This window comes from Nestor notabilis, unplaced genomic scaffold (assembly GCF_000696875.1).
Source record: "Nestor notabilis isolate BGI_N333 unplaced genomic scaffold, ASM69687v1 scaffold7850, whole genome shotgun sequence".
NCBI classification, from domain to species: Eukaryota; Metazoa; Chordata; class Aves; order Psittaciformes; family Psittacidae; genus Nestor; species Nestor notabilis.
This window is the reverse complement of record NW_009911586.1, coordinates 40,733-56,467: the sequence shown is the minus strand read 5'-3', so window position 1 is coordinate 56,467 and position 15,735 is coordinate 40,733. Positions and strand designations below refer to the sequence as shown.

The following is a 15,735-nucleotide window of genomic DNA, read 5'->3' as shown; positions in this document are numbered from 1 at the left end:
TTTTTCCCTAAAGAAATGATAGAAGATTCTGGGCTGATTCTTTCCTTCTGTTCCCAGTATTGAATATCCAGGAGTTGAATTTTTAACTCTTCATACATTTTTGTGTCCCAGACAACTTCAGTTGTGTTCCCTTGCAGTGATCTTTCCCAGATTGCAGTGCCCTGAGTTCCAGGGTTACTTGTGTGAGTTAAAGTTAAATGTACTAAATTAGTTCCCAGTGACTTTCCTGTCTGTTTTAGCTGCAGAAAATCCAGCTTCCCCTTCCACAATTTCCCCCATCCTGTTGCCCATGGGACTTTAGAAGCATGGCAAAATTACTGATCTAGCTGTCCTGTAATTGCATTGGGTGACAAGCCATTACCAAAATATCGTATTTGCCAAGAGAAGCTGGTCTGAGGTGGGAGAGCAACAAGATAAGGTAAACAAAAATGATACTGGTCTCTGAACACAAACCACTGAGTCTTTAGCATTAGACTCCAGTGTTTTCACATACTGCCATGCACCACTCAGGTCTTTATTGGTTTTCCATTTCTGAAATAGAATTAATGATATCTTTCTTAAAGCATGTCTAGAATATTATTAGTTGCTAATGCAATATAACTGTAGAGCAACAGACGTTACATTAGCTGCTAAGTATAGAGATTGTCCCTCTATTCTAGCATGGCTTGTACTTCCTTTTAAGCCAAGAAGTTCTCTTGACAGGTTTGTATGTGACACCATCACAAATATAGGCAATCTGTTTCTCTTGGGGAAAGGTATAGGCAGGCTGGGAGAAATGGGCTTCCTTTTCCTCAGGCAGAAGGTGAATGAAAACCAGCTTAATCAGAGAAAAACTCTCCTGTCTCCCTGCTCCCTTTTTACATTTGAAAACAACAGGAGCAGACTGCCTTAGAAATGGGCTTGCAGTTAGGGTTGGCTCAGTGCTGTGTAATACATTCATACTGATAGCTGGAGAAATTAAGAAGGACTCCAGAAATGAATAAGAAAACCATAAAATCAGCAGTCATTAGGAGATGACAGGCAGCAGATCTGCTTCAATGCTCTGTACCATGCACCATTATTTAGGAACATTTTGTATGAAGAGACAATTCATTTGAGCTGAGAACTGCTTATGTGAGTTTGTAAATCACATTTGTACCCTTAGCTTGAAAACTTTAAAATTATTTTTTTAAACATATACAGCCAGTTTCTCTGTTATCTACCTACTCTGGAGACTTATGTTCTGGCTTCTGATTCTTATGCAACAAATGAGGTAACGGAAAATGTTTTTAATCCTCAGGGAGGAAAAAGGCACACCTTGCATCTTTTTCTGACATCTGCAGTAAGAACTGAAGAGGAACCAAATTTGCTCTGTTTCTGGGGTTACTTACTGGGCCCCAACTATGCTGACAGTAGACATGGAGAAAGTTTTGCCTGAGACATAGGGAAGAGTTGTTGCAGGAAATAAAGGAAGCCTAAGTACAAGTCCAGGCAGGAAAATAAAGGTGCCCAATCAAATATTTGCCTGGATATGTCATCTGACATCATAGTACAAAATCTGTATTGGATGCAGAAGGAAATAATCTAGAAAAGAAGTTTGCAGATTTCTAGTTATCCCTTTCCCAGTTTTCTCATATCTGATAAGCATCACAGAAAATATCCCTCTTTGGAGGCTTGTGTTCTTGTTCTCTCTCCCCTTCAGTTCCCCAGCATTCCTCATGGGAGTGAACAACCTCCTGTACAAGAAGTTAGTGCTGACTTCTTGTGTATCAGCTTCTCCATAGTAAATAACCTTCTGCACACTCCTCCCCATGGCAAATCTGAGGCAACCAGCTCTTCTTTCTTTAGCAGACTACCTTGAATAATCTCAGATTTACTGCTGGGTAAAAACATCCAGCTGGTTGCCAGCATGTCACCCACAGGACAAGTAAGCAGTAGGATGAAGTCCAGTTATGACAGATCTGAAAAGAGCACTCGAGTGGAATGAACGACCTCGGGGTGAGTTGTTCCATGTTGTAGTTACACATATGCCTGTCTTTCACAGAAAAGCTGCCTTCTTCCCATACTTCAAAGACCAGCAAGGTTCCATCAGTGGTGGCAGTGGGCATGAGAGGGCCTGAAGCAAGCAGCACCTTGCAGGCCCCACGGCTGGCCACTGTGACAGACTGCAGCTCCATCAGTGCCATCTACTGCAGGAGCCTGAAGGAGCCTCTCGTCCACCTGCCCCTCCTGGACAGCCATGCACACAGAGAGCTCTGCCTCTGGTTTGGAAGGAGGGCTGCTGCATCAGCACTGCATGCTGGTGTCCTGCGTCCAGATTCCCAGTGCAGCAGAGCAAGGTGATGGCCCTGCATGGTTTTGAACCATGGTGGTTCCCATAGGCAAAGTGTGACATGGAGGCCAGGCAGGCACCCAGCTAGTCGTGCTCTGTCTTTATCTATCAGCCTTCTGCTAAAGGTTTCAGTGAACAAGAGTGCAGGGTGGGAGCAATCTTCCTACTTTTATAGTTCCAAACCAGTTACTACTCTGTGCAGACATCCCTCTCTCACAGGACAGTCTCCTCTGCAGCATCTAATACATGTGTCAGATGTGGGGCTCTTGCAGTTGCTCCCCATCACTTGTTCCATGGTAGCTAGGCCTGTAATTAATACCCTTGCAGCATTGGCTCTTGGGCCTGCTGTCCCAGATCCAGCTGATCAGACTGATTTGAAACCTCCTCCAGCTGTGCCTGGTGCTGGGGAAGGGCTGCAGGGTGTTAAAGATCCCTTCTCATCCTGGGTGCCATGTGGCACACCGGGTCAGTGGCAGCAGGCTAGAGGTGAGGTAATCCACAGCCCACTGATGCTCTCTGCAGAGTGGAAAAGTGCAGCCATGTAGAATTAACTTGATGCTCATGGAGGGATTGTGTGTCAGAGTTCAGTTCTGCTGGGCCATGAACAGTGACTCTCATAATTTTTACTTTTAAGATTTGAAAAAAAAAAAAAATTTGCCAAAGTTTCATTTTCTCTATTTGTTTGTTCATTTTCCTCAGGGGTGCTTTTTTCCTCTTACAAAAATGATGAATTCTACTCCTCTGGTATAACTTAGCCAGTCCAGAGCATCACTACATTCTAAATAATGCACTTGTCTTTCTCCTAATGCTGGTAATTTGGTCCATTGGGAGACAAGGTACAAACTGCAACTCAGATTGCAGTTTTCAGATTATACTTGCAAATGCCGTGGTCTCCTGGGAGTGAAAAAGCAGGATGTATTTCAGCCAGCTCAGTGGTGGCAAGGGATGAGGCAGGCAGCTTTGCCTGAGCAGCCTGTGCTTCCCAGACCCAGCCAAACTGTTTCACACACTGCAGTTTGAGTTGCTGTCAGCCGCTGGCTTTCAGAACCACACCTTATGTTCATCGTGCTGTGATTTGCACTTTCGGGTGTGCATGGATGTTGTGGAAGTTTCACTGGCACGAGCATCTCTGCCAGACTTGGTTGTGCTTGTTGTCCAACAGCAACCTTTAAAACTGGTTGAACTTGGGCTAAAGAACCAAAAGTGATTAGCAACTATGATGTATCTGGGTAGAAAAGGTTCTGGTGATGCAGCCTGACAACATTTCTCAATTCCAGATTTCTTTGCCAAGCTGGCTATTCTGCATTAGCTATCTTTAGTTGAACACAGAGAGCCTTGGGGAGAGTAATAGAAAAAGATGTTTAGTCAGAGAGACCTTGATGCAGCTCATGTTATGGTCAAGGGATTGAAATGGCTTTTCCAGTAAAGTAGTTTTACCAGAGAAGCTTCTGTAGCCCTCGGTTTGTTACAGAAAGTAGTTTTGAGTCAGAACCTGGTGTAACAGCTTTTAATATTTATAGTTTTTTCTTTAGCTCACATAGCCCTTCTTCAACTAGGGCAGAAGCAGATGAAGAACAGGCTGATCTCCAGAGCATGGTGCTGTCTCAACCTCTAGCGATGTTTGTCTCAACTACCAAAGGTCAGTGTTAGTGAATGAATTGTAAGGTGTTATGTTTCTCCTTCACTGACAATATTACCTTACTGCGGTGCACCTGAGTCAGGACATTCTGCCTCCTTGGATTCCTCAGTGCTGTAACCAGGCCAGTTCTAGAGGCAGGAATGAATTTCTAGTGAAACACTGCTGCCTAAAATGAAGTGATAGAGGAGCATTATCACTTCATCCTCCGTGGGAGGAGCTGCTGGAGTCCTGTAGGCTGCTTAGATTTCACTGAAGGGTAAAAAAAGAAAAAACAAGACAACACCCCACGAGAAATCTATGCCCATAGGGACCTGATCTGCAAAGAAACAGTCATGTGAAAGACCTATCAGTGCCCTTAAACTGCGTGTTTGTCTGATTAGAGATCACCTACCTCTACTGGTTGAAGAGTTGACTATAATTGTTAAGGTGATGAAATGGTTAAGACTTCATTCAGGGCAGGACTGACCACACAATCACAAAGGAAAACACTTTATAGGGCTAATATTTACTGGCTATCAGTTGGCTCTGCCCAAATCCCCCTTGTCTTTTTCTTATAATGGGGTAGAGCTCAGGTAGCCTGGCAGACAGCCATTGGCTCTGTGTTATTTGGGATTGGTATTGATGGCAGCTGGTTGCTGCTGATGGAATGAGTCACATTTTCTGCCTCCCCTTCCTTTTATGGCCATTAATGATTCACATTTGATGTGGGCTGCTGAGTTACACCGCACCACGTTCCATCTGTATTTGGGCTCAGGAAGTCACTTTCAAGCTTTGCTCCTCAGATAGATAACTCTATCATGACTCTTGGAAGAGAAGCTGAAAATGTGGTCTGGGAGCAGACGCACTAGGGTGTTTAAAGGACAGGAAACATTTGCTGACTCCTTCCCTCAGGTCTCCAGCCGTTTCTCTTTGAGTCAGGAAGGTAGACCCATGCAGAGCATTCAGAACAAATATACTGCAGCTCCCACCAAGTATATCTGCCCCTCCTCAGTAATGAAAGTTTTAGCAACCCTAGCAGGTATTCTTGTTCACAGAATCCCAGACTGGTTTGGGCTGGAAGGGACCTTAAAGCTCATCCAGTTGCAAACCCCTGCCACAGGCAGGGACACCTTCCACTAGACCAGGCTGTTCAAGGTTGATTTGGGCTATGTGTATTATGTGAAAGATGCTTGGTTTTTAAACTTTTATCAACTACAGGGGAAACAAAATCTTACCACGTGCAACCCTGAGTTTTGTTGGTTCACATATAATGAATGTGGCACTAATGTCAGTCTGGCTCAAAGCCAGCAGAATTAGAGCCATAAACCTAAATAGACATTTTAGGCAAAGAAGTACCCTGCCTGTCCCATCCTTGGTAAAAAACACAAGCTTTTCCTTGTTTTGTTGTCATGGCTTTGAACTACCAGGCTGAGCCTTGGTCAGATTCCTGGGAGTACAGATATCCCTATATAAAGTCTAGAACTAAAAGAAACATTCACTGCTGATAGTCCTGCCCTCAAATCACAAGTGTAATTGGGACACAGAGACTAAAATACTACAACCTCATTATATCATTTGATTAGAGCTAAAAGGAAATAATGGGACAGTGTAGAGGAAACCCATGTAGAAGCAATACTGAGGATTTGTCTTCAGAGCTCACTCATGGCAAGCTGTAGAGATCTGAATGTACATTGTGTACAGAACAAAAAGCTATATTAGGACTAGGGCTTGTAACGAAAGTGATGGTAAAAGCAGACACTCATGACAAGATTAGAGCAAAGTGAAGACCTCAGATCAGAGGCTTCAAGGAAAAGTCTTGAGCTTGTCCCGTAGTACCTAAATGGGCCTTAGACAGTGCTCAGGAGGTCTTGTAGGCTCTTTCCCCTAAGCTGGCTCATAGCATCTGTTGCCACCAAAGGCAGTGAGCTTGGGGTTCAACTTGGAAAACCGGAGCCTAAAAACCCAAGGTTCTAACCTGAGGTAAACTCCAGTTGTTTCTACAATCTTATCTACTGGGATGAGGGATACAAGGAGAGAATGAGCAGCCAGACCTAGTGGATGAGAATTGGGTAGGAGAGAGAAGGCTGGTACCATTATCATAATGACCAAGGATAGGAACCTGTGAAGCCACATGTGGTACCAAACCAAAGAGTGAGATGAGGTCATGATCACAGACTGGTCCAAAGATTCAGGAGCCCATGCTGCAAGGCAAGCTCTGGGGGAAGGTTAAAGACAGGACTAAAGAAGGAACAAGAGGAAGCAGAAAGGTAACAGTTCAAACACAGCCTGACAAGGGCTGATGTGAACTGAGAGCACAGATACCTCAAAGGTAGGTGAGTAGCTAATAGGCAGCTAGATAAACCTGAGATGGACTGTCTGGGATAGATCATTCATAAAGATATTGCTGATGATGCCACAAGCTTTGCCATTCTAGGTTGACATCCGACAGCAGTCATTATGAGCTACATACAGAAAATAAATCAGAAAATAGTGTCACCATTTGGGATGTGCTTTAAGTTGGAACTAGCCACTGTCAGAGTTGCCTTGCGGTGATACCATAGCTGCTGTAGAAATAATATGCTGCTTTTCTTACCCTCTTTTTAATCTAGGGGATGTCATTTTGATGGTGTCACCTGTGGTATCTCCTTGTGCATATGGTAATGTGATTTCAGTCTGTACTCATCAGGGGTTTGTCCTGCAAGGAGCCAGACAACTGCAGCTTTCACCCGAGCAAGCTGCTGTGCTGAGCATGACACGAAGTCAGGTACTGGAATGAACACACAGCTCAGCTGTGTAATTTGTGTCATTTTTCTTTAGTAGGAAAATCCCACCAGGCCTCAGCCTCTCACTAAGAACAGAAGTGTAAATTCCTAATTGGGCTTCCTCCTACTACATGTTTGCCTACTCCAAGTGGCAAACATGAATTTTTACCACTGACCTCCAAATAAGCAAGAGCAAGCAGTAGCCCCATAAACCAAAACAACAATTTCAAATCTGCAAATGTGTATTCAGGAGAATAGTCTTTGTCTGACAGATTCATGTTTGATTGCGTGCTTCACAGTCCCTGTGGGACTGCTTATGGCCTTTCAGCATGAAGTCTCCTGGTTTAATGCATTCCAGATGGATTGCAAAAAGAGCTTTCCTATTGTCAAAAAATAACAACTTTTCTTCTTTTTCTCTGAAGCTCTGTCTAACATGATGATAAATTTGAGTTAGAGCGCAGTTGGCATTTTGACAAGTCAGCCAAAGGAAACAGCAATAATCATGGATACAAGCTTAACATATGCAAGAAGTACAGATCTGCACTTCTTAACATGATAAATCACCCAGGAATCCTGTGACACTCTCTTACCAAGGAGTGGACCCCTTACTCTAAATTACCACGCTTAGAGTAATTTGCCATGTCAATCAGAAGATGCATCATTTTGCAAACTAAATGGTGTACAACCCCCCACTTCTCTAGTTGTTTTGTGATCAAGCCTAAGGAATAATGGTTTCCCTGCCCATAATATTTTGTGGAATAAACATGACTTATTTATGGAATACTACAGCCCAAATAGCCAAACATTTTGAGCATGCTTCTAAATGGCCATTTAAAAAGATAACAACATAAACTATTGCTTCAGTGTGATGTCTGGAGCTAAATGTTTCTGAAAAATAATCCCTTTGTTTGGGATTCAAGATCAATTTTGCATGAGTGACAGGATGATATCACATACCAGCTGACTTACAGCTGTTGTGGTTTTAGTCCAGCCCAATTGCAGGGCAGAACATTTTTATGTTAAGACTCTTCCCTGAGGTTTAAATTAAGTTTCTTTTGTCTCCTGAATAGATGACACATGAATGCCTGGTTATTGGAAGTTACTATAGCTCAGCTGCTGAGCTGTTTCTTGTAACTTAACTGCTTGAGCCGTATAGTGGTTATACCTGGATTTAGTAGTTTAATGTGACCCTCATTATTTCAGGTTGCTGTATTTTGCCCTAGCAAAATTTCAAGTTCTCCTGACAGTTCTGCAAGAGGAGAGCTCTCTGCAGAACCACACATGCACTGTCTTGTTTTGTTGCTGAGGAAGGAGAATGCTTATCGTCACATTCCTGCACTGGTGAAAGGTAATGCCTCCACTGCTCAACAACCTGGGAAAAGGAGGGTTGCACTTCAGTGCATGTGAGCTTAACATTAGCAGACTAACCATGGCTGTTGCGTTGCAGGGATTATTTACTGAGAATAGCAGGGGCTGGTAGTTCTCCAGACCAACATGTAACTTAGTCACTGCTACGTATCCAACAGAGCAGATTGATCTATGCCAGGTGTTTGATCTTTAGCACTGGAGTCCTCTTGAACACAAAGTAATTCATATTGGAAGAGACCGTAGAAGGTCTCTCATCCAATGTCCTGCTCAATCCAGCATCAGCAATAAATTCAGATCAGGATGCTCAGGGCTTTTTTTCAGTCAGATCTTGAAATTTTGCAAGGACAGAGATTCCCCCACCTCTCTGGGCCTTTGTTCCAATGCTTCACCGTCCTTACTGGATGTTTTTCCTTTATATTGACTTAGAACCTCCTCTGAATTGATGAGCTTTGTCTCTTGGCTTCCTACTGTACATCTCCTTAGTGGGCCTGGCTTCATCACCTCAATAAACTCCTCTTAGGGATTCTTACTGCACACAGAGGTAGGGTAGCAAAAAACAGGTATGTGAGGTTAGCATCTGATCCTGTCAGCTTCAGTGCTGGGTTCTGCATACTTGTGACTTCCAAGGATCTGAACTGTAACTCTGAACTGAACTGTAAGGACTGCCAAAAACCAGACAAGTTGCTGCCCCAAATCATCTTACTTGAGTCAGACTCTGCCCTAAGGCTCTGGTTCAGGAAAAGGCTCTTAAGGATGAGCTGTCATTGTTCTCAAGCAGGGAAAGATCACAGGCAACAGGGGTGATCAGTAGGGAACAAAGAACCCTTCGCTGCCTGCTTCTTCCTGCTCTGGCAGCAGGCACTTTGCCTGCAGCAGGATTGTTCATTCCTGTATCTCCCCTTCAGACACCACTGCTGAGAGCAGAGGATCACTGTTGCTGACCCCTCTGTTAACACCACTTCAAATAGTACATGATGGAGACATTCAGCCACTGCCCAGTTGCTTCCTTTAATCTATCCACAATAGAAAAGAACGTTTAGAAGCTTGGGTAAAAATGACAGTTCAAAAAGGCCTCTGCTTTTTCTCCCGAGACTATCACAGAATGTTCTGAAAGCACACTAATTACAGCACCATGTCACCTGCTGCCTGTAGACCCAAAGAAAGTTTCTCATTAAAGTATTAAGGTTTCTGCTGCTTTTCTCAGAGTGCCACAGATGATGTTTACAGTGTTTACATGTTTTGCAGAGGGAAATTTCCACTAGAAATATATAGGTGGGCACTGGAGCAAAAGATATTCTGGAAAGGTAAATGTTTTCCCTCACTGTAGAGAACATTTTCTTCTTCCCCCCCCCGCTTTGTTTCTAGATGGATTTTACAAGTGCCTCTTTCCATGTGTTCTGTGGTTGGTTCAGAACTGACCCAGGGAGATCCCTTAGTCCATATTCCAGAGCTCTGGCGGTGGAAAGCTGACATTCTTGCCACACAATCTTTGGTTTGGCCTCTGAGAAGTGTAGAATAGCACTAGAATTTGAGTAGGGTTAATACCATACTAAGAAGTTTTGCATTTGTAATCAGTACCCCTGAAAAGCAGTCAGGTCTTGACTGCTCTTCAATTGTCAAAGTAAGGAAAAACTCAAATCCTTGCTGAATCATTGCAAATCATTCCTGAAATAGAGCATAGGTAGGTGTCCTTGGTATTGGACCTCTGTCTTGAGGATCAAACACCATAAAGTTTTGTCTTTTTGGCTTTAGCTTTTGCCACACACTGGGTTTGAGTAAACAGTAGGTAATGCTGCTGCTGTGGTTTGGTTACTCATGGCATCTGAATTTTGAAAAGCAGATAGGTGACTGCCAGTGGTACAGGCTCAAATTCCCTGCAGTGCTGTGTTTGACATCCAAGGTTTGCCGTCAGTCCCTGGTACTAATAATCCATTCCTCACACTACACTACAGTAGATTTTTTTGACAGGCTTGTATGGTAGAAAGCAATCAAATGTATACAGAGTAATTTAACAAATAACAAGCCTTTAAAACTGTGGTCTGAAATATTATTACAGAAGGCTGAACTAATTGTGGAAGTGAACTGTACGCCAGCGCCTTAATGCACTCCCTGTGCATAGCCCGGCCTTTTAGAGGGAGAACAGGAACTGAGAGGTTGCTGTTTTCTAGCACTTAGTGTCTGTAAAAATGGTGTGGAATTGGATATTTTCCAGACCGGGAGTTACATGAGCAGAACATGATGTTTCTGTTCAGGTCTCTAATCCTAGCAGCGCCTCTGAGGCCACATGGTTCTGGGAGGGGTGCAGGATACTGGCCTTGCACTTAGAGGTGCAAGACACTTCAAGGGCCTGCATGTGAGCACTGGGTTCAACGTTTGTGACTTCTCTTCCTTGTGGACACCACTTTATTTAAGAGACTTATTATAATTCAAGATCAGTGTAGCATCTTTGATGCATTTGTTCATTTTTGGTTCACAGCAGGAGGTAGAAGGTAGTAGAAACAACTGGGGTGCTGGTCACAAAGCAAAGGTGTTTCCAGAGAAAGCTGTGGCCAAGCCTCAGTTTTCAACCGCTGCTGCCCTGCTATAAGTGAACATGATTTAGGGGAGAGAAGATGATTAAGGTGCATTTCATGGCTCTTAAGTAAGCTCAGCATGACCCTCATTAACATCTCCATAATGGAACTGTGATCAGATGAAACCAAACATCTGATAATGTCACCGAAATCTGGGAAATAAACTCAGTGAAATACTAATTTAACTTGGTATCAGTAAGAAGAGTGTTTTCATGTCAGACTACATCACAGAACTCTCTGTTCCTCACATTTTCTTCTGTTCTGTGTGTAGGACTGATGGATGGACTGGCGAAGCAAGGCTATGGGCAGAGCAGCCAGGCTCCCACTGCCCGATCCGACCCCTCCATGTGGTTTCATGTCGCTCCTTACACTGAGACCTTGCTGCAGGCACTGGGTAGGTCAAAGTTATTGGAAGTGCATAGTTCTGGCTTTTACAAGGTCTGACAACCTTGTTAGGGGATTTTCCTGAATTAGGAATTCATTAGGAATATGGTTGTTGTCTATAATAACTCATGTAGTGTTCTGCTGTCTGTCAGTCACAGTAATTGTCATTGGATGTCTTCTATTGCTGGGTAATGATGGAAGAATCAATAGAAAAATAAAATGGAAATACCTTTGTAAAGTAAATTAAAAAGCATGTGGAAAAATGAATTATTCAAATGTGACATGATAACAACCAGTTAAGCCTTAAACCATAATTAAAAGGTTAATATCCAGTCAATTTGTATTTATTGCCGTAGTCTCAAGATAAGTCAAAATATTGAACTGTGATTAGCTGGTGGTTAAGAGTGTTAAACTAGAATTTGCTGCAGTGATAACTGTTTGCAGCTGTTGTTCTTCTGGAGGTGCAGGGGAAAGCACTTTTTCATTTCACTTAGATGTTCTTCATTTCAGTTTCTGCAGTTTAGTTCACTTCAGTAACTTATTCATTCAAGGCTGAGAAACTGATAGGACTTGAAAAAAGCAAGTAAATGTGTTTTCTGTTATAACTCTGTGACTCAGATGGGTAGGAGAGTCTTAAACCTCCTAGTTCTAGACACTTGGAGGTCATGGTAATCAGATGTTTATTTCAGTAACTACAGGATAGTGTTTTGTTATGTATTCAGTAGGTTAATATAGTTTTATTTAACTAGGTACATTATTCTAAATCCTAATTCAGGATTTTTAATGGAAGTATATTGCTTTCCAAAACCAAATTCCCACAAATCATAAGGAAAAATAATTATCAAATGCATGTCATTCACCGTTTTCTAGCATTGTGGAATGTTAAGATGTAGAAATAACTAAGTAAATAACTGTTAATCTATACAATTCCTTAATAATCATGTAGTGAAAGAGTATCAAATCAAACACAGGTTTCTGATGGGCTGGGGATTCTGCAGACTACACTTTTCCCAAAAGGAATGTGGACATCTGCATGCTATTGTACCAGTCCCCAATTTAGTCCTCCATTATATGCCATGTAATGTCCTAGAATGCAAATGAAATATCAATTTAATGTGAAGTCAGTCATTAGTTATCAATCTGAAACTGATGCCTTCAATCATTTGGGTACAGATCTATCAACTCTGCTTAACGGTGTGAATAAGGATATCAAAATTACAATGGAATATATTTGCTTTATGTGGCAAAAAGTCCTTCCAGTTAAGGAGTGTGACTAATCAGTGAGGGTTTGCTGTGATGCTGCTCCTCATGCATGATCCTTTTCCAGGCTGCACTGAGCTGCAGCATGAGGAGTAGTATCATAGTGAGGCACTGCCTCTTGCTCAGTTGAGAATTAGTCAGTTCCTTCACACTAAAAGTCTTGAGATTAGTTTTTGTGGGGTAACTCATTTTGTTTTGATGATCTCCCTGAGCAGGAGGAAGCCTCAGTGCAGTGCCAGAGCCCCATTACATTCCTCTGGATTTTTTCTGCAATCGAACCTATGCTTCTGATCCTGAAATGGAGCAAGTTGTCATGCTGGCAGTGGTTGGAACGGATGCTATGAAGAGTGCTGGAGAGTTCCTTCACCAGATCCTTCTTCCTGGGCCCAATACTCAACCTCAGAGCCCAGGTGATTTCCAGCTCTTGGGAAGGGCTGTAAAAGTTGGTCAGAAAAGTTCATCCTGCCTATCCTGTTTTTATCATAGCAGGAACATGATGAAACATGTGGTGAAAGGGGCCTGAGGAAGGAGGACAGATTTCTTTGCTTACCTGCCTAAAGAGCTGAAGAATTTATCATGGCTAGTTAGTCACGGGCAAAGCCACTTTCCATATTGCAGACAGCTCAGGTGGGCATAATGAATGTTCTTCAGAGAGCGTCAAGTTAGTTGAAAACTGTGCTTAGGCTTACAAAGCCTTTTATGTAATCCAGAGCACTGCGTCTCTCCCTGAGTACCAGGAGACAGAGTAATTGGGGCACAGCAGTGGGAATTCAGGAGTCACAAACTCTATTCTGTCCACTGACATCCTTTGTGCTCAGCAGCAAAATACTTACCCACTATGCTGTGTTTTCTCATGCACACAGGAGAAATAACAATGCTCTCACCACATTAAGTGCTCACAAAAGCATGAAGAGTGTGGTCAAGTGCTAAGCAGGATGATGGGTTTAGATAATTTCATGAATACGGATTGCAACAAGGTGTAATAATATAAGGAGTGTACTCATAAAGGGCAGAAGTCTGGCATCCTGTCTTATACTATGTGTATTGTACTCTCTTGAAACTATATTATGGACTAAATTCTGCATCACTTACTCCATAGTATGTAAGCAAGGAGGAGATTCTAGCTGACAGAAACTTCCAGCAATATGCACTCATGGATTGAGCCCCTAAATATCTTGCTACATGGGATGTAAGATTACTCTACAAGCACAACAACATTTAAGCTACTTTAGAGACAAGTTGGTGTTAAATTGTAGCTTATTACTATAATGAATATAGCTTAAAATGGAACATGATGAGAGGTGGTAAAGGATCTATAATTATGGATTATATTGTGTCAAACCACGTTGTTATCAGTGTTTTCTCAGTGTTTCCCTTTCAACTCTTCTCCAGTAGTTGTGTTCTCTAATCAAATCAGGACACTTATGCTCCATGTCTCCCTGTTGATTTCCCAGATAGCTCATCTTTTGTTTCACTGTAATATAATTTCCTAGCATTTGTATCTTGTGGATTTTCCCTGTACATTTCTGTATCTGCATTACAGTCCATTTTGCAACGGGGGCAAAGCTTTGGAACTTGTTGTCTAGTAAAAAAAAATCCATGTGAATTTAGAACACTTGTCTCCAAAAGAAAAAACAGCTTCTATGAAATACATGGTATCAACTAAACAGATGCTAAACAGATTTTTTTTTCACTTGCAGAAGAACCTGATTTGGGATTTGAGCTCCTTGGTCTGAAGTGGTTGCCCCATCTCACTCGACATCAGGCCAAAGAAGTAACCCCTTTCGAAGCTGGAGATACTTCCTGGCAAAGCAGCCTTGATACACTAATGTCAAACCCAGTCCTTGTGTGTGCATTACGGCGGATCAATGCCTTCAGAGTTCTTGCAGATGCATTGGAGAGATTAACACAATGGAGGGAGAAGCTGAGCAAAAGTGGCAGTCTTCTACAGATAGTAATGGCCCTGACCCCAGAGGTGACATTTAGACAAGCCATCCTCTTCTTCACAGAGACAGAGTTTGTAACTGGTAAGACATGGTTTTACTGTTTATAATATCCTTGGGTTTAAGGTGTTCAGGATTTTATTTAACCTGGACAAAGCAATCCAGTGCTATGAGTTTTTCTCAGTCACAGAAAAGTGTAATAATTTGGGGTTAAATTCTGGGCTTAGCTGAGTAATGATGAGGGATATGAAATCAGCAGGAGCCAGCTGAGGTCATCTACAAGTTAGCCTATTAATTTCATGTGGCTCTGCATGGCCTGGTGACCTCTCTAAAGATCTTGAGGTATTCCATAAAAACTAAATTGATATTACAGTGGTTGGTAGGGCCAGTAAATAATAGGTTTACCTTTGTATATAAGAGAAACTTAGAAACAGAGGCCAAGATCTATCCCAATTAAATGTGGGCACCTATTTGTGGTGCCTAACTTGCTGAGGCAAATACCCCAGCGTTGCTCTGCACTTGGGGAGCCAAAGGTACAACCACTGTGCAACAGCTGAAGAAAGCAAATTTCTTGGGAATTACTTTTCATCCTGGAAGAGAATGAACATTCATGGCAGAGGAGAGATTGAGATTAGGTATTAGGCACAAGTTCTTCCCTATGAGGGTGCTGAGGTGCTGGCACAGGTTGCCCAGAGAATCTGTGGCTGCCCCATCCCTGGCAGTTCAAGGCCAGGTTGGACACAGGGGCTTGGAGCAACCTGCTCTAGTGGAAGGTGTCCCTGCCCGAGGCAGGGGGTTGGAACTGGATGAGCTTTAAGGTCCTTTCCAACACAAACCATTCTACGAGGAAAGGAGACTGCTGTTGTCAAAAGCTTCTTTGGCTTCCATGATATATGCTAGCATTGATCATTCAACGTAGTAAACATGAGAGTTTCCTCCTGAAATAAGAAATGTAGAACTATGCCTCTAAGCTAAATTACTGCACAGACTGTGGTGTTAGTGATATTAGATGCTTTGGAGCAGCAGAGTATGAGCTCTTACTGCTTTCTCCCAATGTGAAATATATTGGCATATCACCTCTGTTCTTGGGGATGCCTGACTCCTTACACCTAAAGATAAACAGTTCCAAGCCTGACAATTCCTGATTGTTCAGAAACAGAGAGAAATCAAGATTGTGGTAACACCATATATCAACTGACAAGGAGTGATGCAGTTCCAGAAGTGCATTCATGCTTTGTAATTTATAGCTCTTCCCCTAACTTTCTGTGGGGAAGAAAGGTCCTTTGTTGTCAATAAACTTAGATACTCATGTCAAACACACAGTGTAGTAGTGCAGAGTAACAAATTGGCTTTACTAAATAGAAAAAAGAAACTGTGATGGTGTCTTGGAAAAGACACTCAGTCTTACAGAAAGTTAGTTTTGACGGTGAACTATGTGGGTGTTTTATGTGAGATAGGAGAACAAGAAAAAGAGGCCTTCAGAAAAGAAGGCACCAGACATCTCAAATTAGTGTAT

The 15,735-nt window shown here is 42.5% G+C and overlaps 1 protein-coding gene across 1 annotated transcript in view; it reads left to right on the top strand.

Annotated features, from left to right (window-relative positions):
- LOC104406525 overlaps nt 1–15,735 on the top strand; it is a gene marked incomplete at its 3' end in the record, with an annotated part of 52,732 nt that overhangs the window by 15,600 nt on the left and 21,397 nt on the right. Inside the window, exons 4-6 of the mRNA XM_010015526.1 lie at nt 10,904–11,026; nt 12,492–12,686; nt 13,977–14,303. Coding sequence (XP_010013828.1) covers nt 10,904–11,026; nt 12,492–12,686; nt 13,977–14,303 — 645 coding nt within the window. The remainder of the gene's footprint in view (nt 1–10,903; nt 11,027–12,491; nt 12,687–13,976; nt 14,304–15,735) is intronic.